The sequence below is a fragment of the Centropristis striata genome, chromosome 13 (assembly GCF_030273125.1).
Source record: "Centropristis striata isolate RG_2023a ecotype Rhode Island chromosome 13, C.striata_1.0, whole genome shotgun sequence".
In the NCBI taxonomy this organism is placed as follows: Eukaryota; Metazoa; Chordata; class Actinopteri; order Perciformes; family Serranidae; genus Centropristis; species Centropristis striata.
Window position 1 is genome coordinate 11,241,224 of NC_081529.1, and position 23,716 is coordinate 11,264,939.

The 23,716-nt window shown below is 38.7% G+C and overlaps 6 gene segments (V, D, J or C); all 6 read left to right on the plus strand.

The window, feature by feature from the left end:
- Positions 1-1,143: 1,143 nt before the first annotated feature.
- Positions 1,144-1,573, plus strand: LOC131983214 (Ig heavy chain V region 6.96-like; the record flags this gene model as incomplete). The annotated part of the segment is given in 2 exon segments: positions 1,144-1,198; positions 1,278-1,573. Coding segments are annotated over 2 exon segments (351 nt in total), but the record flags the coding sequence as incomplete, so codon positions are not given.
- Positions 1,574-5,455: 3,882 nt separating this feature from the next.
- LOC131982970 (immunoglobulin heavy variable 3-30-3-like) lies at positions 5,456-5,905 on the plus strand. The segment is given in 2 exon segments: positions 5,456-5,504; positions 5,592-5,905. Coding segments are annotated over 2 exon segments (363 nt in total).
- Positions 5,906-8,756: 2,851 nt separating this feature from the next.
- Positions 8,757-9,208, plus strand: LOC131983211 (Ig heavy chain V region XIG14-like). The segment is given in 2 exon segments: positions 8,757-8,799; positions 8,901-9,208. Coding segments are annotated over 2 exon segments (351 nt in total).
- Positions 9,209-11,014: 1,806 nt separating this feature from the next.
- On the plus strand, positions 11,015-11,506 carry LOC131982972 (Ig heavy chain V region 5A-like). The segment is given in 2 exon segments: positions 11,015-11,054; positions 11,145-11,506. Coding segments are annotated over 2 exon segments (402 nt in total).
- A 6,233-nt stretch (positions 11,507-17,739) lies between these two features.
- On the plus strand, positions 17,740-18,191 carry LOC131983212 (Ig heavy chain V region XIG14-like). The segment is given in 2 exon segments: positions 17,740-17,782; positions 17,884-18,191. Coding segments are annotated over 2 exon segments (351 nt in total).
- A 1,783-nt stretch (positions 18,192-19,974) lies between these two features.
- LOC131983213 (Ig heavy chain V region PJ14-like) lies at positions 19,975-20,421 on the plus strand. The segment is given in 2 exon segments: positions 19,975-20,017; positions 20,114-20,421. Coding segments are annotated over 2 exon segments (351 nt in total).
- Positions 20,422-23,716: the final 3,295 nt, after the last annotated feature.

Genomic DNA, 23,716 nt, shown 5'->3' on the forward strand with positions numbered 1-23,716 from the left:
CAGAGGATTGTGAGTGAGAAGACAAATTTTCCTACGTTTCTATGTATAAATTATTTCTGTAGAGTGGAATTTGCGGCCTGGAGCGCAGTTTTCAAATTTATTTTTTGACAATTGTTTCTCTCCCTCTACACTCTGGCGATGATGTCACACACTGTGACACGAACATTCCGTGCAATACACACCCATTATAACCTCAGAATTTCTCCAAAAATGATCATGGTCATTGAACAGGGATTGATAAAAAACTATATGACCTATCGAAATGTGGATTAATACACCGATACACAAGACTTGTGTCTACTGTTTTAAGTTTAAATGGTGTCTCTAGGTGAAATTATGCCGGAGAAGTAGACGTTCAAATATCTCCAATTATTGTTCTTTTTTGCTCATTTTTTGTCGGCCGTCCCATTAATTTCAATGCAAAATTTTGGGCAGTTTTTCGCGACTTACGTCGTATTCTCTCAAGAAAAGTAATAGCACACCGATCCCGATCAAACCGCACGTTTTGATATATAATTTGTCCTGCAACTCTTCAAGTTGTAGGACTAGTAGCGGGACGAAATTGCGTCCGGAAGAGGAAGAAGAAGAAATCCACAGTATAACAGTAGTGCTCGGGGCTGGTCCCTACAGCTATTGCTGTATGGGACCAGTGCTCGGTGCGATTGCCCCGAGGCCCTAATGACACGAAAGAGAGTCTCTAAACACACACACACACTATAAGCAACAGTTGATGTTGTTGTTTGTGAGATCCTGTTTCTTAGTGTTATATTTACCAAGAGCTCATTAACATTTTCCCGTTATTGATTGGGGGAATGAAAATTTGAACATGTATCCATGATATATCCAGTAGAAGTATGACTAATTATTAACTGGTGAGCAGCATAAACAATTACAGTCTAAGTTTGGTCTAAAAAAAAGCTGTTGAAAGAGAAGAAAAAAATATCTTGATGAAAAAATATGAAAGAATGGTACAAATTCAGTATTTTTTAAACACATGCATGAGATGTGGTGTTTGTCTCTGAGGAGGGGTCAATGCAAATCTGTGACGTCTTCCATCTCTACATATGTGTTGCAGAGTGAAGGACAGACACTAAATCACTGACATACACACTGCAGACTGGACAGAGACAACTGGCTTTCACAATGATCACACCTGATTATTTGCTTGTTTTTCTCATCCTGTCAATTAACTGGACAGGTAAGAACAATAACTGTTTTTCTGACAAAAACAATATGTCTGCATCACAGTAACTAATGATGTGTTTAAATGTCTGCAGGTACTGAGGGTCAAACACTGACTGAGTCTGAACCAGTGGTTAAAACACCTGGAGAGTCCCACAGACTGACCTGCACATATTCTGGCTTCAGTAGTGATTACTGGAACGCTTGGATCAGACAGGCTGCTGGAAAAGGACTGGAGTGGGTTGCTACTATTAGCGACAGCAGCAGCAACATATACTACTCTCAGTCAGTCAGAGGGCGGTTTACCATCTCCAGAGACAACAGCAGAAAGCAGGTGTATCTGCAGATGAACAGTCTGAAGACTGAAGATTCTGCTGTTTATTATTGTGCTCGAGACTCACAGTGACTGGAGTTGGTTGAGCAGCTGTACAAAAACCTACAGTCCTCATTCTTACTGGGTTGGCAGAGCACAAGCATTAAGAGGTGCTCGGAAGATTTCTATTATATTTTTTAGTTTATTTATTAATTGTATTAATCTATTAATAATTTATTTGCATTATACACATCATGATAACACACATCTATAATGTTGTGGTTTCTAATATAAAATCACTAGAGGGCAGTCAGTGTCAAGTTTCTCTCTCCTCTGTTAGTAAAATGAGACACAAATCAGCTGTTCTCATTGATCTCAACACAAACTCAAACACTGGACTGGACTACAGCTTAATGCTTGACACAGAGAGTTTTTATATATTTTAGGAATAGTAACAGCAATCAAATGATCATTATTTTATACACACACACACACACACACACACAAACACACACACACATACACTGTGAAAGCAACAGTTGATGCTGTGGTTTGTGACTTCCTGTGTTGTCGGGTTAAAAATGGTAAAATAATTGCTGAGCAAGACCTGCATCCATGCGACAGGCTTGGAGAGAGTTGCATCGATGATGGATTTAGAGGATATATAGAGATAGACATCACTGGTGTAAAAGCTGGTGAGAGAAAAGTGGAGACCATGAAGATAAGATTACAGAGGGGTGGCATGTAAACAGCAGAGGACCAAGCATGGAGCCCTGTGGGACGCCTGTTCATGCTGATGAACTGTTGTCTGTCTGTGAGACGTGACTTAAACCAAGAGAGGCCAGTACAGGTGATGTTGAGAGAGCATTCAAGTTGCTGGAACTTCATCCATCCTTCCATGTCAACTTATTCTCAAGGTCACAGAGGACTGGAACCAATCAGAGGTGACATTGGTCTTCTGGACGGACACATTCTGGACAGGTAGTCATTAGAATATACATAAATATTCAAATGTCATGAAATAAAAAAGTATATTGCCAAACCTAATCGACTTGTTTTGGGTTACATTAGATTCCTAATCTGAATTATTATCACAGTGCAAAGGAACAGATGTTGAATTTCAAGAAATATGGATGGTATTGATTGTTGATAAGATGTTTCTCTTCACATTTCACACAAATTAAATTGGCAAAACACATCTATTCCAGTTATGTCCTCCCTCTGATATTTATTTGACATATTTCTTATGTTCTGGTTGTCTTGTGAACCCACTAAACTCATATGATGTATTTTTGTATCAGGTGTTGATGGTCAGACTCTATCACAGTCTGAACCAGCAGTTAAAAGTCCTGGAGGATCTCACAGATTGACCTGTACAACCTCTGGATTCACATTCAGTGATCACAGCATGCACTGGGTCAGACAGGCTCCTGGAAAAGGACTGGAGTGGATCGCTTATATCAGCAGTGGTGGTGGCACACAGTACTACTCTCAGTCAGTCAGAGGGCGGTTTACCATCTCCAGAGACAACAGCAGAAAGCAGCTGTATCTGCAGATGAACAGTCTGAAGACTGAAGATTCTGCTGTTTATTATTGTGCTCGAGAGACACAGTGACTGGAGTTGGTTGAGCAGCTGTACAAAAACCTACAGTCCTCATTCTTACTGGGTTGGCAGAGCACAAGCATGAAGAGGTGCTCGGAAGATTTATATTATATTTTTTAATTTATTTATTAATTGTATTAATCTATGCAAAAGCATAGATATGCATAGCATAGCATATGACATGCAAAAGCATGTCATATTTTTATTGTATTTATATGATATACTATATTTTAATATTCATATTATCTTTTTATATGTTGCCTTGAATGAAATCTTTTACTATATTTTACTATACATATTTTTTCAAACTAATAAATGACCCCTGCATTACACTGCATTCCTAAGAATATTTCCTGAGAAATACTAATAAACTAATAACCATTTCTGTCTTTGTTCCTCCTCACTGGGCGACTAATCAAAAGATCATTGTTGTGTTTTAACAGCAGAGAAATATCTTAAAATGAGAGAATATTGACAGTTTGATGCAAACTGTTTCTGAATATAAAGAAAATGTAGTTGCATCTATTCATGGACAGGAATAAGTTGGCCATAATAGAAATCAGATCATATTCTACTTGACTTGACTTGGACAATAAAAACCTTCAGTATAACACAGACTGCCTGATATTTGACATAGACTTGTTTTTATTTGGGACACAGATGAAAGTGAAATATGCTGATTATTATATAAAAGAACTTCTACATGTCTGAACTACCATAGTTGTCACTAAGCTAAAGGATTTAGTTTTCTGCAGTTTGTCACTTGTTTCAGTTCCTGATCAGCTGTTTGCTGCTCGATGCTTTTCTCTGTATGTCTGTCTGCAAACACTGAAACTATTAAAAGTCTTTTATTCAAACCTGCAAACAGCAGCATCAGACTTAAAGTGTTAATAATATTTACATGATCCTGGCTGCAGGCTCGTTCTCTCTTTGTAGCCAATACAGTAAGTAAGAAAAGTGAATAAATAAATGCAGCAATAGCACAAAACATTTTAAAAAATCATACATTGAAGATAAACATGATTATAATGTACAGTAGGTGGTCACATGTAAACATCTCATTGTGTTTAAATAATATATCATATGTTTGATTGTATGCAAACTCAGTGAGCGTCCTTGTTCCTCAGCTATAAAAACATCCCATCAGGCTGTCAGTGGAGTTCACAGCACGTCACTTTCTACATAAACCATGTTCTCTGTAGCTCTGCTGCTGCTGTTGGCAGCTGGATGTGAGTCTCTCTGCATTTGGTAAAGTCATCACTTCTTCTTTTGCAGATTAACTTTATCATTTGTTGAAAAACATTTTCTTTTTCAACAGGTGTAAAGTGTGAAACGCTGACTCAGCCAGCCTCTGTGACTTCTCAAAGGACTGTTACCTTTAACTAAATCAAACCAATTAATTCTTGATTCTTTGGTTTTCACCAGCTGAAAATATTTGTATCAGAAAGAACAGATTAAAAAATGTATTTGGTGTTTGGAGCATGATCACTCTTTGTGTTTTCATCTGTTGCTTCTTACAAGTAAGTAACTATAATGTTAATACTCCTCCGACTATGTCTAATAATATTTATTATTGTGCTCGAGAGCCACAATGACACAGGAAGGAGCAACACTGTACAAAAACTGAACAAGTCAAAAACCTTTCCTTGTCTCATGAAGCCACCAGAGGAGCCCTCAGACCACTAATGATTTCAACACCAGCTCACTCACACATCATCACTGTATATTTTCCAACAATTGAAACTGAATAACACTAAAATTGTTAAATATAATATGTTTTGTGATGTATTTACTAAGACCTTATCAACATTTTCCCATTATTGTTTTTTTTAAAACATTATCTTTACTGTTTTTCATAACAAGCCAAGGGCTGGATCATCATATTGTGCCAATACATTATCAGATAGAAACCATTCAGCTCTCCCCTCCCCACCATAAACATTTACATGTTCCTCTCTCCCTCTCTCAACCTGACTATCTCAAGGGGAAAGAACATTTCAACAATGTTATTAATACATTTAATTCATGATCAGTAGCAATATACCATTACATATTGGTTGCATTGGACAAAAACATGTAGAATACATAAACATGTTCAAATGTTACAAAATGACTGACAGTAAAATGAAGACAGTGATGACATCAGCTAAAATATTTTAATGAATAAGAAATTATCAGATACAATGATGATTATTTTAAAAAAGAACTCTAAATATAATCAGTGAGGTGAAAGTCATGGCATAAAATATGTTTCCTTCAATCAGAAAGGAGGAGTCAATGCAAAACTCAGATGTCTTCCACTTCTACTTATCTGACTGCAGAGAGGAGGACAGAGGACAGTGGACACACAGTTTAACATGATGGACTATAGGACAGGACTGCTGCTTCTAACTGTCTGCTGGGCAGGTGGAGACTTTCACTGATATTAATAAAACGTTTCTTCTATTTGTGTCACCCTCTTAATTCACTCAATCTTGTTTCTTTTCTTCACAGGAGTTGATGGTCAGACTCTGACAGAATCTGAACCAGCAGTTAAAAGTCCTGGAGGATCTCACAGATTGACCTGTACAGCCTCTGGATTCACATTCAGCAGCTACCCTATGAGCTGGATCAGACAGGCTCCTGGTAAAGGACTGGAGTGGATCGCCTTGATCTACACTGATGGCAGCCAACAGTACTACTCTCAGTCAGTCAGAGGGCGGTTTACCATCTCCAGAGACAACAGCAGACAGCAGCTGTATCTGCAGATGAACAGTCTGAAGACTGAAGATTCTGCTGTTTATTATTGTGCTCGAAGGCCACAGTGACTGGAGTTGGTTGAGCAGCTGTACAAAAACCTGCAGTCCTCATTCTTACTGGCTGTTTGAGGAAAACAATGTCATATTTTTATTGTATTTATATGATATACTGTATTTCATTATGTATATTATCTTTTTATATGTTGCCTTAAATTATATGTTTTACTATACACATTTTCTCAAACTAATAAATGACTCCTCTGCATTACACAAATTACTAAGGGTATTCCCTGAGAAATACTAATAAATTAATGAACATTTCTGTCTTTGTTCCTCCTCACTGGGCGACTAATCAAAAGATCATTGTTGTGTTTTAACAGCAGAGAAATATCTTAAAATGAGAGAATATTGAGAGTTTGATGCAAACTGTTTCTGAACATAAAGAAAATGTAGCTGCATCTATTCATGGACAGGAATAAGTTAAAGAAAAACTGACACCCCCCTTATTTTTTTATTTTGTTCTAATAACTACTTGATAAATGAGTCCCTCTCAGATATAAATCAGTTCCTTTCACATTTTGGGGAAACCTTGCTGTTATTTTCTTGTGACAGCAGGTTAGAACAGGCACAGTGGGGGACAGACAACTTGAGCCTGTGTTGTCATGTGACCGGCAGAATAAAACATGGCGCCAAGTTGATCACAAACACATCACGTGTCTCTGTCCTTACTGCTTCACAGGTATGTTAAATGTGGTTAAAACAGCATAAAATGAGTAAAAATAATGTGTTACATACATGTTCTGACAGTGATATGAGTGAGATGGGCACTCAGAGAAGGTGTGGGTTAATTGGTTTATGTGTTCCACTGCCTCGCTTTAATCTGCTATGTTTCATAGTGTGGAAATAATATGTATTAATGTTACTGAATGTATGACCATATATTTGCTAAAAGTAGTCTGTTTTGGATCCATGAGTTAACTGTAAAACTGTGGTAAATTTGTGGTGTTTTGGAGCCCTGTAATTGTTGATAACGTAGCTACCAAATCATTTTGTCTTATGTAAACAGACTGAAACAGTTCTCAAGGAAAAGCCAAATATATGTTAATGTGTTTTAATTGTTATTTAACTGTTTTGTTTCATTATTGTCATGCATTTGACATTGTAATAATATTCTCCTTGCATATAAGTATTTTTCAGCTACAATGCTGGCACTTTCAGTATTTGCTTTTGCTAAGGAGGTCAGTAAATTTTACAAGTGTGTATTTAAGGCCAGTTGAATGGTTAATGACATTTTGTGACCGGCAGAATAAAACATGGCGCCAAGTTGATCGCAAACACATAACGTGTCTCTGTCCTTACTGCTTCTCAGTCCCTCAGGACTGTGCAGCAAACTAGCTAGAGGCCCAGGTCCCCCTAGACTTGAGGCCGGTAACATAGCTCAACATGGTTAAACTAGAAATATTGTGGATTACACTGTGTGTGTAACTAAAGGGTGTTACATATATATTAGGTCCTCCTCTTTGAAATCCCATGCAAATCTGGGGTTTTCAGAGGGTATACATCTGTCCTCCCACTGACTTCTTCATTAGTGTGTCGTGGTTCACATCCTCAGTCTCAAGATGATGGACAAACTTAGTGTTCTGCTGACAGTGCTCTGTCTGCCATGTAAGTCACTTCATGCTGTAATACCGATCCAATAATGTATTTTACCACTTTTTTTCTCACTCACCTCTTTTAACTTCTGGTTCTTTGACAGGTTTCAATGGCCAGGCTCTGGAGTCCATTCCATCCACTCCTGTGTTGAAACAACCTCAAGAAGCCCTCAGTCTTTCTTGCAAGGGAATTGGATTTGATTTCAGTAATTATGGAATGCACTGGATCAGACAGCCTGCAGGAAAAGCACTGGAGTGGATGGGGCTTATTTACTATGATGCAAGTAAAACAAACTATGCAAGCAGTGTGCAAGGACGAATAGAAATCACCAGAGATAACAGCAAAAGCATGACATATGTGAGACTGTCCAACTTACAGCCAGAGGACTCTGCTGTGTATTACTGTGCCAAACACACAGTGTGTATTTGATCAGAGAGGCTTTACAAAAACCTCAAACAACTCATTTTTACAATCACCACCAGATGGCAGCAAATAAACGGTGTCATACACACACAAACAGAGAAAAAAAAACAAAGTAATGTGAAAGCACCAGCTGAGGCTGTGGTTTATGACTTCCTCTTTTTTAAAATAGTTTTTAACAGCATGTGCTTTGAACATCAAATAACTGGTAAATGATATTCCCATCTGTTATTGTGTCAGGCAGGTGTGAAGGATTTTCTGTTATATTTTAACTGTTAAAAGAAGAAACTGTGATAGAAATTGTAGTGATTGAAAGAACACAAATTAACTAAGCATATAAAATGATTAGACACATATTGAATGACAGAACAACTGTTAGGGACATAACTGATTGTTAAGCATAACAAATTGGCCCTGTCCAGGAGGAAGAAAACTGATCACACTGTAGTATTCAGACTGTTTTGGCCCTAAACTCCCTAAACTTTAGGGAGTGTTGCTGTGAGGATAATTTCTGTAAATATATGCAGGTGGATTTATAAATCCATCAAGTTCAGACTGCAATCATCACCTGCCTGGTCTCTTATTCACAATAAATTCCAACCCCAAATGAAGCATGTAACTATTTGCATGTATTAGATCCATAGACACTGTAAAATTATTATTTTTTTTATTTAATTGTTGATGTTGACTACTTATGACAGGACAGTCCATCCTTCCTTTACAGCCTGTCAGTGTCCTTCTCTATGCAAAGTGAACTTCCTCACAGTCTGCTATAAAGACTTGATATCATGCTGTCATTTGCAGCAGAAGAAGAGAAGCTCCCATCAGATCACCTTCAATACCAACCATGTTCTCTGTAGCTGCGCTGCTGCTGCTGGCTGCTGGATCCTGTGAGTCTCACTGAGGCAGAGACACTGACAGTATGATCACAGCACACTGACTGTTCACTCTTATTACACTCATTCAATATTCAACATGTTTTCCTCCACAGGTGTAAAGTGTGAAACGCTGACTCAGCCAGCCTCTGTGACTGTGCAGCCAGGTCAACGTCTGACCATCACCTGTCAGGTCTCTTATTCTCTTAGCAGCTACAACACAGCTTGGATCAGACAGCCTGCAGGGAAAGGACTGGAGTGGATTGGACTTCACTGTACTGGATGCACTGCATATTACAAAGATTCACTGAAGAACAAGTTCAGTATCGACGTAGACTCTTCCAGCAACACAGTGACTCTAAACGGACAGAATGTGCAGCCTGAAGACACTGCTGTGTATTACTGTGCCAGAGAGCCACAGTGACACAAAGCATCAGTAGAGCTGAACAAAAACCCCTCAGTGCCTGAACACTTGTAACATGAAGCCACCAGAGGAGGAGCCCTCAGACCACTAATGACTTCAACACCAGCTCACTCACACAGCGTTGTTTATTTCCCCACAATGATCTATAAAACTTGTTAAACATTAAACTTTTTATGAGATGAAATAAATTCAGCTGAACTTACTTCAGAAGTTGAATTTCTGCTCTATAAACAGAAGCTACAAGCCAAAAACAAACAACTGACAACATGTTGGATGTCAAAGTTTCCTCCAAACAAATGCAGATAAGTCTGTCCTTATTGTTGTGACACAATGTCTCAACCTGACTATCTCAAGTGGAGGTTCACACTACATGAATAAAGATTCAAGCAATATTATTAATAATTTTGATCCATAAACAGAAGCTATATGCCATTACTTATAAGCTAAATTGAAAAAAAAAACATGGAAAAATAAACATGTTTAAAAGTAACAAAGCGACTGTCAGTAAAATAAGGATAGTGATGACATCAGCTAAAAAATGTAAATGAAATACAGATTTTAATTTTTTTTTTCGTCCAACCAGAAAGGAGGAGTCAATGCAAAACTCAGATGTCTTCCACCTCTACTTATCTGACTGCAGAGAGGAGGACAGAGGACAGTGGACACACAGTTTAACATGATGGACTATAGGACAGGACTGCTGCTTCTAACTGTCTGCTGGGCAGGTGGAGACTTTCACTGATCTGACATTTCCATTTGTGACTAGTTGACAGATTTGACATGTTTTCTTGTTGACTTCACAGGTGTTGATGGTCAGACTCTGACACAGTCTGAACCAGCAGTTAAAAGTCCTGGAGGATCTCACAGATTGACCTGTACAGTCTCTGGATTTTCACTTAGTAGCTACTGGATGCACTGGGTCAGACAGGCTCCTGGTAAAGGACTGGAGTGGATCGCTGCAGAGACCAATAGTGGCAGCAAATACTACTCTCAGTCAGTTCAAGGCCGTTTTACAACCTCTAGAGACAACAGCAGACAGCAGCTGTATCTGCAGATGAACAGTCTGAAGACTGAAGATTCTGCTGTTTATTATTGTGCTCGAGACTCACAGTGACTGGAGTTGGTTGAGCAGCTGCACAAAAACCTACAGTCCTCATTCTTACTGGGTTGGCAGAGCACAAGCATGAAGAGGTGCTCATAAGATTTGTTATATTTTTTAGTTTATTTATTAATTGCATTAATCTATTAATAATTTATTTGGATTATACACATCATGAAAACACACAATAAAGATTCCTCATACATAAAAGGGTCAAGAGACAAGAATCTGAATCTATAATGTTGTGGTTTCTAGTATAAAATCACTAGAGGGCAGTCAGTGTCAAGTTTCTCTCTCCTCTGTTAGTAAAATGAGACACAAATCAGCTGTTCTCATTGATCTCAACACAAACTCAAACACTGGACTGGACTACAGCTTAATACTTGATACAGAGAGTTTTTTAAATATATTTTAGGAATAGTAACATAGCAATCAAATGATCATTATTTCATACACACACACACAAATATATTAATGTACATTGATATAATGTATTCATATTGGTAATTATAGTGATAACGATACTGATTGTTGACACTGCAGTTATATCAGTGAACAGACTCTTGTATTGACTCCATTCAGACCAACATTGATGCTTCATATGTTTGATTGTATTCAAACTCAGTGAGCCTCCTTGTTCCTCAGCTATAAAAACATCCCATCAGGCTGTCAGTGGAGTTCACAGCACGTCACTTTCTACATAAACCATGTTCTCTGTAGCTCTGCTGCTGCTGTTGGCAGCTGGATGTGAGTCTCTCTGCATTTGGTAAAGTCATCACTTCTTCTTTTGCAGTTTAACTTTATCATTTGTTACAAAACATTTTCTTTTTCCAACAGGTGTAAAATGTGAAACGCTGACTCAGCCAGCCTCTGTGACTGTGCAGCCAGGTCAACGTCTGACCATCACCTGTCAGGTCTCTTATTCTGTTGGTAGTGCTCCAACAGCTTGGATCAGACAGCCTGCAGGGAAAGGACTGGAGTGGATTATCAGAGGAGGTGTTGGATACAGCACATACATCAAAGATTCCCTAAAGAACAAGTTCAGTATCAGTTTTGATTCTTCCAGCAACACAGTGACTCTAAACGGACAGAATGTGCAGCCTGAAGACACTGCTGTGTATTACTGTGCCAGAGAGACACCGCGACACAAAGCATCAGTAGAGCTGAACAAAAACCCCTCAGTGCCTGAACACTTGTAACATGAAGCCACCAGAGGAGGAGCCCTCAGACCACTAATGACTTCAGATAAAAGATCCTCAATTTAAATACTGAGACAAATAATCACTGATAATATGCTGCATGCATTTTCCACAGTGAAAACTAAATCACACTTAATCAAACATAAAACACTCAATTAATTAAAATATTCAGCTGACAACTTTATTTAAAGCTGCTCTAATCTAACTCATCAAAACTTCAGCTTGACGTCACATACAGTACAGGTCAATCAAGAAACTTTGTCATCCAACACTTTTGTCTGACTTTTTTGAGAAATGGAAAAAAAAAAGGAGGAAGAATCAATATAATATTAATCTGGAAAAAATGGTACAAATGATGGATTTATTTTACACATATGCATGAGATGTGGTGTTTGTCTCTGAGGAGGGGTCAATGCAAATCTGTGACGTCTTCCATCTCTACATATGTGTTGCAGAGTGAAGGACAGACACTAAATCACTGACATACACACTGCAGACTGGACAGAGACAACTGGCTTTCACAATGATCACATCTGATTATTTGCTTGTTTTTTTCATGCTGTCAATTAACTTGGCAGGTAAGAACAATAACTGTTTTTCTGACAAAAACAACATGTCTGCATTACAGTAACTAATGAGGTGTTTAAATGTCTGCAGGTACTGAGGGTCAAACACTGACTGAGTCTGAACCAGTGGTTAAAACACCTGGAGAGTCCCACAGACTGACCTGCACATATTCTGGCTTCAGTGGTGATATACACGCTGCTTGGATCAGACAGGCTGCTGGAAAAGGACTGGAGTGGATCTCCTTGATCTACAGTGATAGCAGCGGCATCTCCTACTCTCAGTCAGTCAGAGGGCGGTTTACCATCTCCAGAGACAACAGCAGAAAGCAGGTGTATCTGCAGATGAACAGTCTGAAGACTGAAGATTCTGCTGTTTATTATTGTGCTCGAGAGCCACAGTGACTGGAGTTGGTTGAGCAGCTGTACAAAAACCTACAGTCCTCATTCTTACTGGGTTGGCAGAGCACCAGCATTAAGAGGTGCTCGGAAGATTTATATTATATTTTTTAATTTATTTATTAATTGTATTAATCTATTAATAATTGATTTGGATTATACACATCATGATAACACACATCTATGATGTTGTGGTTTCTAGTATAAAATCACTAGGAGGCAGTCAGTGTCAAGTTTCTCTCTCCTCTGTTAGTAAAATGAGACACAAATCAGCTGTTCTCATTGATCTCAACACAAACTCAAACACTGGACTGGACTACAGCTTAACTTGATACAGAGAGTTTTTTATATTTTAGGAATAGTAACATAGCAATCAAATGATCATTATTTTATATACACACACACACACACACACACACACACACACACTCACAAACATACACTGTGAAAGCAACAGTTGATGCTGTGGTTTGTGACTTCCTGTGTTGTCGGGTTAAAAACGATAAAATAATTGCTGAGCAAAATAAATGGGTAACACTTTATAATGAGTACACACTATTAGGCATTAGTTAAGCATTAATAAATACTCAATTCATAATTTATAACGCATTTCTCTGACATTACCACACATTAGTATGTAGTTTATAAACACAGTTAAAATATTTTATTCATTATTGATAAGCACATTAGTTATGGATTAGTAAATACTGAATTCATCATTTATAAAGCATGTTTCTGCCGTAAATACTCATTACTATGTGGTTTATAATGACAATTATAAATGTTTTACTCTTCATTAATAAGCTCATCTATAATGTCCTAACGATTGCATTTTCATATTTTATATATGATGGATTCAGCATTTCTAAATCAAGTATTACATCACTTACTAACCAGTTATATAGGATTTGTCAGTGGTTTGTAATATCATTTAGAAAGTGTATGTAAATGATGAACAAAGTATTTAGATGTACATTTCTGCATGCACTTGCACATCCACTATTCAGACATGTATTAATGATTAGTGACTGTGTTAGCAGATCCTATAAACAGTTATTAATGCAGGAATTCATGAATTGAGGCTGTTATGAAGCACTAACTACTCGTTAATTAAGTATTTTGTGTGAGCTAATCTGAAGTGAGCACTATCTATGGCTTATGAATAAAAAGTTGCCAACATCAACAGTGGATCACAGACGTTTCAAATATGACAAATAAAATATATATATTTTTTTAATTAAAAACTTTCTGTATCAAAAATAAAGTCAGAAAATATTTCAGTGTCACAATTTAACATAATTCTAAATCCTATCTCAAAGAAATGTCTAAAAATTATTTGAGACTGATAAATAAATATGTTCAACACATGATAAAATAATACAGGAAAAGGAATTTTACGACACTACAAAAACAAAGTGCACTGATTTCTTGGACTTTGTCTCACAGAAAGACAAATTCTTGCAAACAACGGTTACAGTGACTGCATATGACTAGTTGTATTTTTTGGAAATGTCATGAATCAGTCTGCCAAATGCACCCTTACAGTGTTTCTTTGAGAGCCATTCATGCCACTCAATCACTGAAAGGTGGTCGGAAAGCAAACTGATTTCCCCTAAGCCTCCAGATCTGCTCCTTGTAGGATCTCCAGGCCCTCTCAAGATGTTGGGTATGGGCACCAGTTTGGGAATCTACATACCACCTGCTGTGGTTGACAGTGTGATGGTTGTACCCTAGTGCAGAGAGTATTCGATAGGCACGCTAATATGAACTCAAAAGGGTTGGAGCAGTGCTCACAGCGCAGACAGGGCAGTTCTTCTCCAGAGACGACACCTTTTCAGCAAAGTAAACCATCTTGTTGCGCCTGGGGCCGATGTTGGGGCCTCCAGAGAACGAGGAGAAGCTGGCAGCTTTCACTGGTCCACACGCTGGAGCTTTCTTCATCTCCCCTCGTTTCCCATCCATTTCCATGGAGACAGGAGCAGGGGCTTCATTGGCGGGAGTGTCCAATCCGGATCAGCGCAGGGGAACGGGGCAGACCAGCGGCTGGACTCACTGCAGCTCACACACACATAGAGCATGGAGGGGCAGCAGTACACTACAGACACACACACACACACACACACACACACACACACACACACACACACATACACACACACACACACACACACAGGTTACTTTATGTGATTTTAGTTACACACACACAAATGCGCGCATAAGTGCGCACACTCCAGATACATATACTTCACACACACACACACATTTTGAGGTTAAAGGGCATAGGTTGCTGTATAAATAAATACTTGAAAAGGAATGCTTGTTGTAGGTGTGCTCCTTGTATATAATATAGTATCATAACATTACTAGCATTAATTGTTTGAAATCTCTGAAGAATCTCATCATAGTGTACACACACCGGCAGTAGCCCCCGTGGCCCTTTCAGAATTTCCCCAGAGGAAATTTTCTAGTTTTAGTTACTGTTCTTCCACTCAGCCTGAATCAGTGCTACTGTACTTCTTACATGATGCACTGATGACCTATGCTCAATCAGAACACTTTTAGTGATGTCTGCTGTCTTTCAAAAGGATACAGTCGCAGTTCTCTAGCGTCACCCCATGTGAAATCCAAATGTCTTCAGGAACAAAAAAGTATAATGAATTTCACTTGATGCTCTTGGGAAATGCGCTCGCTATACTGTCACAGGAGGCTGATGAGTGGACTGCAATAGGTGTGACAGCTGCAAACTGTAGGAGTTTCAAGTTTACTCATCAGCCTCCTGTGGTAGTAGCGAGTACATTGCCCAGAAGCCGCAGCAATGAAGAAGTGTTACGTTGTGCTTTCAGTGGCTGTCTTGTGTTTTCTGCCATAGAAATTCAAGGTGACATCTGATATGTCATTTTGGTGTTAATGCTTCTATTGTTGTTAGGACTGCGAAGACCCAGACATGTCTCATACCCCCATCGGGATCCTGACCGTCATTCCTGAGGACAGACAGACCGCCCCTGACTCGTTGCACCTTGAGTCTCCCTCAACAACTGAAGTACACCTTTGACTTCAACCAAAGGGTGCTTCTCCCACTTGGACATAAATCCCTAAAACCAAAAATACAATGACTCAAAAATCTTCTGATGCAATGAGTGAATGTGTTCACAATGTGAATGTTACGTGACATTATGGGTCACGTTGATACCTTTAGCCTTATTGGAAAAGTGATATTTATTTCTTGTTTGATCCTTTTTTGTGGGAGGGAGCCTCATCACACTTTCAGACGACTAAATGGTTTTATGTTCATGAGGAGAAACATGAACACCTACTTTCCTTCTAGCTTTTTTTCCCCTTTTGTGTTAATGCTGACATGATTGTGGTGATATTGAATACCAGCATCAGGCTCTTTAGCCAGTTATCTCAGACTTCATATCTGTTGAAAGATATATCTGTTGACTTAATATCTGTTGAAAGTCAATCTCTAGTGCAGTTCTAAATTCATCCCCTCAGAATTTAAATCAGAACGCTCTGAGCAGGTTTCAGCAGGAGCTGTCTTAAACATCAGCATTACAGTTGCACATTCAGTTGAAATAGTAATCTTATTTTGCAGTCATGCAATAGGTGGATTGAAAGCAGTTGAGCCATATTTGCTGTTCACTTTATTGATGTTATGATAAATGTTAAGCCCTGTAATTGAGAATTGAGTTTTTCTACAGTTTGGTTAACTATTGACCATAGTCAACAGAGACATTTAAGCAGGGATTCTCAAAGGTTTAAAGACTGAGGGCCATTTTAAAGATTTAATATTAGATTGAAGGCCGCCCTAGAAAAAAGTCACGTGTCATTTCTTTCTGAAAAAGTCTATGGAAAAGTTTGTTTCCGGACCAGTGTGTATGTTACCACACTGTATTTAAGGTAAACTTCAATAGTTTTCAGCCTGGACCCTATTTCTCCATGTATTTGTGTTCAGAACAAAAAAAGTTTAATCATTAAACTTTGTTTTCCATTCAAACTGTTATCTGTTGTCTCTTCGTTTCAAAAACTTATCACTTTCAGTTCAGCTCACTTGAACATATCAAGGCAATCGGTTTCCTGATATTTTGCTAGTAATGTGAACGCTGAAACTTGTAAGGATAACTTATTTTCATGAGTACTGCTTGATTAACATAACTCACAAGTTTAAGTAGTCAAAACTGACATTTTAAAGCCAACCTAACTAATGATTTTGAGTTAACTATTCTCAAGTTTACTGCCATTGTATGACTTGTCTGAACTTATATTTTCTTAGTTAACCCAATTAATGATTTTGAGTTAACTTAACTCATGTTTATTGCCATTATCTGAGTTGCTTAAACACATTTATTTTAGCTATAACACCTTGAAATGAATTAGCTACTTTACTTCGAGATTTTGATGCAATCAGTTTGCTACTGTTTTTTAAGTAAAGTGAAATTATAACAATTTACAGTGTATTTACAACGATGCAAGTAAAACATTTTACTCCAGCAGTGTGCAAGGACGAATAGAAGTCACCAGATATAATAGCAACAGCATGACGTATCTGAGACTGTCCAACTTACAGCCAGAGGACTCTGCTGTGTATTACTGTGCCAAACACACAGTGGTTAAAGGAAGCAGAGAGGCTCTACAAAAACCTCAAACTAGTTATTCTAACAAGTACCAACAGGTGGCAGTAGAAGATAAGAAGTCAGATGACACGAAGGAGAGGATGTCTCTAAACACACACACACACACACACTGTGAAAGCTACAGTTGATGCTGTGGTTTGTGACTTCCTGTGTTGTTGGGTTAAACATGGTTAATAATGTTCCCATTGTTGATTTAATGAATAACAGCAGGTATTGATAATATATTTGGACATTTATACATGATGTGTCTAGAACATGAATGGACCACCATATATGACACAACGAGCAGACAAAATTTTGCTTGTTTTTTTAACCCTGTCAATTAACTGGACAGGTAAGAACAATGAATGTTTTTCTGACAATATGACAATATGTCTGCATTACAGTAACTAATGAGGTGTTTAAATGTCTGCAGGTACTGAGGGTCAAACACTGACTGAGTCTGAACCAGTGGTTAAAACACCTGGAGAGTCCCACACTACTTATGACAGGACAGTCCATCCTTCCTTTACAGCCTGTCAGTGTCCTTCTCTATGCAAAGTGAACTTCCTCACAGTCTGCTATAAAGACTTGATATCATGCTGTCAGTTGCAGCAGAAGAAGAGAAGCTCCCATCATATCACCTTCAATACCAACCATGTTCTCTGTAGCTGTGCTGCTGCTGCTGGCTGCTGGATCCTGTGAGTCTCACTGAGGCAGAGACACTGACAGTATGATCACAGCACACTGACTGTTCACTCTTATTACACTCATTCAATATTCAACATGTTTTCCTCCACAGGTGTAAAGTGTGAAACGCTGACTCAGCCAGCCTCTGTGACTGTGCAGCCAGGTCAACGTCTGACCATCACCTGTCAGGTCTCTTATTCTCTTAGCAGCTACAACACAGCTTGGATCAGACAGCCTGCAGGGAAAGGACTGGAGTGGATTGGACGTCACTGTACTGGATGCACTGCATATTACAAAGATTCACTGAAGAACAAGTTCAGTATCAGCCTCGACTCTTCCAGCAAAACAGTGACTTTAAACGGACAGAATGTGCAGCCTGAAGACACTGCTGTGTATTACTGTGCCAGAGAGCCACAGTGACACAAAGCATCAGTAGAGCTGAACAAAAACCCCTCAGTGCCTGAACACTTGTAACATGAAGCCACCAGAGGAGGAGCCCTCAGACCACTAATGACTTCAACACCAGCTCACTGTTACAGTAAAGAGAGAAACAGTTTTTTCATTTTATAAATGGTTCTCAGTTGAAGTAATTGTATCTTATAATCATATACATGAATATATTTCATCCCATTAGAAAAATGAGTCAAATTGTTATACATCATTAAAAAAGAAAACTATCATGTAATGAAAACCATTCACTCGACAACATTTTTAATACTCAGCATCTAACAATGGACAGTCTATCAGTCAGTGTCTCTTTCAAAATACCATTAAAAAGAGACTAAAAAGAGATATTAAAAAGAAACAGCAACACATGATTGTTTTCAGAGTCAGTCAAATGTGCAAAGGAGTGTGGGTGTGGAGGTTGGTGAGATAAGAGGAGGCCTGGTCATGGAGGACTTTGTGAGTGAAGAAAATGAGGAAAAGTTGAGCAGTTTTTGAAATGTGGCGTCCATACATGAATTAACATGATGAGGTTGTTGGTCAGGGTGGAGATAGGTCAGTGACGATGGAGTCGGAGGAAATCTAAAGGTGCATATAATCAGTGGAGATCATGATGACAAATGATATCACAGAGGGGGGCATGTAGAAATTAAACAGCAGAGGACCAAGCACGAAGCCCTGGGGGATGCCTTGGGACAGAATAAACATGGTAACGATTAAGTTGTTAGGCTGATGTACTGATGTCTGTCAGTGAGATATGGATTAATAATCAATATTGATCACAACCTTAATTCAAGGTGATGATGTATTGAGGACAAGTCCAGTATGATTCTGTTTCTCTGAAAGAAACAAGGCTGGCATCTTCATATCTGGCTTTTAATACAAATTTAAGCAGTCAATGTCAGACAAGTCTTTACGTTAATGTGCAGACTCAGAAGAACGTAAAATTAACATTCCATCGATCAAACTATGCATTTGCAATATTAATTATTCTTGAGTGTAATACAGGCTGCAGTTAAGTCCAGGTGACACTGGGAGAGAAGCGGTTGTGTTAGCAGCTACGACACACATTGGATCAGACAGCCTGCAGGAAAAGGACTGGAGTGGATGAGTAGGGACACGTGAAAGATTCACTGAAGAACAAGTTCAGTATCAGCCTCGACTCTTCCAACAACACAGTAACTCTAAACAGACAGAATGTTATGAATGTTATGATAACATTATATTATATTATTGTGCCACACACCCACAGTGACACAAAGCATCAGTAGGGCTGAACAAAAATAAATAGGAAGTCTACGAACAAAGGTTCTTAAACTCATTTTACAGCAACATTTTATATAAAAAAGAATTTGAAATTATAATATTTGAGCCTCAAGCCTTTCCAACTACAGTAGAAATTAACCCTTTAAAGTCAGCTTCTCTTCCATGACAGTTTTGTTTCAAGAAAATGTGAATCATGTCTGCTTAAATGACTAAATCAATAGTCTTTCGCCATTTTCATTGTGATCAAAGTCAAACCTAACAATCTAAACTGTCAGAGATTGAAGTTCCCCCTTGTCTTTGTTTGAGATGAAGAACAACACCTGAAAGTTTCATCTTCATTTGGAATTATTTGAATATACTTTAGTCAGCTGATTTAGTGTCATCAGTATGTAAATCCGCCTCCTTGTGTTGCCTCATAAAGAAGTGAAGTGAAGTGTGTGTGTGTCAGTGAGAGGACAGAAGAGCTCACATCAGTTCAGCTTCAACATCAACCATGTTCTCTGTAGCTCTGATACTGCTGCTGGCAGCTGGATCCTGTGAGCAGCTTTTAGTGGATTCACACTAATAAACACATTAGAAACACTGAATATTCACATGAATGATGGAGATCATGTTGATTTGTGTTTCCACAGGTGTGAACACTATTGATCTCATCCAGCCAGACTCAATGGTTGTGCAGCCTGGACAGTCTTTGACCATCAGCTGTCAGGTCTCTGGTTATTCTCTGACTGATGACAGCTATGCAACAGGTTGGATCAGACAGTGTAAAGGAAAACCCATGGACTGGATCTCCCATCAGTGGGGTACAAGTGGCTTACGTCAAAATAATGCTCTGAAGAACAAGTTCAGCTACAGCAGAGAAACGTCTGCTCTAACAGTGACTCTAAAAGGACAGAATCTGCAGCCTGAGGACACAGCTGTGTATTACTGTGTCAGATGAGACACAGTGAGAGATTGTAATAGCAGAGTCAAACAAAAACTGCTTCCTCTATTTTTCCACAGGGCACACTCAAGTATATATTTTACATCTATAAAGCATAAAAGCAACAACTCTTTCCACTATGAAACAAGAGACCAAAGCATGACTCACTGCTCTCATTGTTCTAGTCAAGTCAAGTCACGTAAAAGTTTATTTATAGGGCACATTTAAAACAACCTCAGTTGTGCTGTACAGTAATTTAAAAAATCATACACAAATATAGTAATACATAAAAAAATGAAAGCAATAAAATACTAAAAACAATAAAACAATGAAATAGTAATAAAAACTCAATCTAAAAAAAGAGTTAGAGTTAAAAAATAAATAAATGAGTAAAAAGTAAAAAAGCCATGGATTCTTGCCTAGCTGGGACTGAACGCCAAGGAGAATAAATAGGTTTTTAATAATGTTTTAAAGTGAGAAAGTTTGCTTCCATCCATGACTGAGTGTCTTTCAGGCAGTCTAATAAGACCTGCACAGAGGTTTGGTCATTAATTTTTAGCAACAAATATATTTTGACATCATCCGCATATCAATGAAATGAGATGTTCCTGTGACCAGGACCGCAGAGTTACCAGAGTCCACTGTTAAAAGAAGGTCATTTAAGATTCTTAAAAGCTCCGTTTCTGTGCTATGGCGTGACTTAAAACCAGACTGGAACTTCTCAGAGATGCCATTAAGATCAATAAAAGACTGCAGCTGTTCATTGACCACCTTCTCCAAAACCTTAGAAAGAAAAGGAAGTTTAGAGATAGGCCTAAAATTAGATAAAACTGTGGGATCTAAATTATGTTTTATGAGGAGGTGCTGGACCACAGCATGTTTAAAGGCAGCTGGGACACATCCAGACATCAAAGATGAATTAATCAGATCCGTAACAAAGGGCCCAATAACATTAAAAACATCCTTAAAGAGACGGGGAGGGATGCTGTGAAGAGGACAGGAAGAAGGCCTGAGACGCTGGACAACATCAGTTAACTCTGAGACAGACACTGCTCAAATGTGTCCAAACCTGCAGGGCTAGTGGGGGAGACAGCAGGATCTACTGCAGATGGCAAAAGGAAGAACTTAATATCCAAGATCTTGTCAATAAAAAACCTTAAAAAATGTTTACAAAGTATTGAAAAGAAACTGAGGTTTGTGACTATTGACTGATATAAGATTTGATAAAAACTGAATCTTGGCAGCTTTAACAGCTTTCTGATATCGATGTAGACTGTTTTTTAAATGTCCAAAGAAGCGTGAAGGCGATCTGTCTTCCACTTCCTCTCTGCGCGTCTACATGCACGTCTTAAAGTGTGAGTGCTGTCATTAAGCCATGGCTCTGCTGCTGGCTTGGAGCGCTTGCATCTAAAAGGGGCCACCAAGTCTAAAATGTCAGTACAAATACTCTTGAAATGGTTGTTTAAAAACTCATCAGGAGTTAAGACCGCTTAACTTGAGAGTGAGGCAGTGTTACATTAAATAAGACAGCCAAGTGATCAGAAATTTGCGTGTCACAAATCTCACTGACATTTAACTGCAGCCCAAAGGATAATATCAGGTCCAGAGTGTGGCTCTTCTCATGTGTTGCATCACACACAGACTGAGTACGGCTAAAAGAGTCAATAAGATTAAGAAAGTCTTTCACCAGGGGTCCAGATTCACAGCAGACATGGATATTAAAATCTCCAACAACTAAAAACCGATCATAGTTCACTGTCACTCCTGCCACAAAGTCTGTGAGGTCCTTTATAAAATCCTTATTGAACTGAGGCGGACGATAGATTACGGAGCACAAAACGGGTGTGTAGCCCTCCCAACCAACTCCATTTTATTACAGCATTGTCATGGTAAAACCCCTTATACCGAATGACACCTCAAGCATGGGAGCTGAATTGGAGGGAGTCCACGAAAATATTAATGTGTTTACCTCAACCAGAGCATATGAATGAATGAATGAGTTTATTTAAAGGACAGCATGTAATACCATAAATCATTGTCACTTCATGAACAACAACAACAAGATGGTTACATCAGATTTAGCAGTGGTGCTATTTTCCATCCGTAGTCCTTCATTGGGGGGTGGGGTAGGGGGGGATGGTAACATCCTAGAATATTTTTTTCAAGGATAAAACTTTTAAGAGCATTAATAAAATCATGGTGAGTCCTACAAGGGTAAAACTTTTCCTAATTAAAATTAAAATCATGGCGCACATCTGCTCGTAGGTGCATTTTTGTTTAGTTGAGAGCCTGCTTAGAACGATAAGCACGTCTGAATGTAGGTGAATATGGCTCTGACTAGGGTGCAGAGAAGCCTGGTTAGCCTCTTTTATTGTTATTGTGAGCTTTAACACTTCCATGCATACACCTTTAACACACTGTCGCCCTAATAACATCACATTCAATAAACAGCGTGACTGCAAATACACATTGCAACAGAAAGAGTGTTCATTGCACAGGAAGAAAATATAGGCACCGTAATCACCCTTTACTTTTTGACCTGGTGACCCTTTGAGTCAGATAAATAAAATAAACTAAATATACCCGGGTTTTGTAAGTTAATTATGGTACCATAAGTTGGAGCTCATGTATCCTTGTGAAAGTGTACTCACGGACAACCACAGTTTCCTCAAACCCTCAGTTCAGAGGTGTAAGGTGAGTGGAAATGAAGAAAACTAGTCCTGCTGACACGTCCTCCTGCCACAGCAGGTTCTCTGGCGACAGCGTGGATCCTGAGCACCCTCTACAGCAGCAGCAGACCAGCGACAGGCATGCTGGCAGGCATGTAGGTCCGAAGGCATGGAGGCAGGCACACTAAGCATAAATTCAAACACTAATAAACTCACTGTTCGTTCTCATACATTTTCTTATTGTTACCAGTTCAAATAATGTTCATACTCACTCAGGAAACTCAAAGCAAAATATTTCTCCCTCCCACACACGCGGTCTCCTTCCAGCTAGCGGGGACAAGGCTAACTCTAGCTCGATACACAACGATAATGGCGTCTCGGACATTCACTACAATTCCCAGCTGAAACAGCTTTGAACTCGGCTCACTTTCACATTTAACACCGGTAACACACAAACAGACCTTCCGGTTTAAGGTTTTTTTAACAACAGTAACTTTAAACGGTTTCAAATAGCTTACAACTACTTTTCCATGGTGTTGTCACTCTTTTTCCTCGTCTCTCCCCGTTACTAGCCTACGGAGCCCCAGACATGACATGGTAAAAAAAAAAGAAAAATTGTGGCCACAATATAGCTATAACGTGCG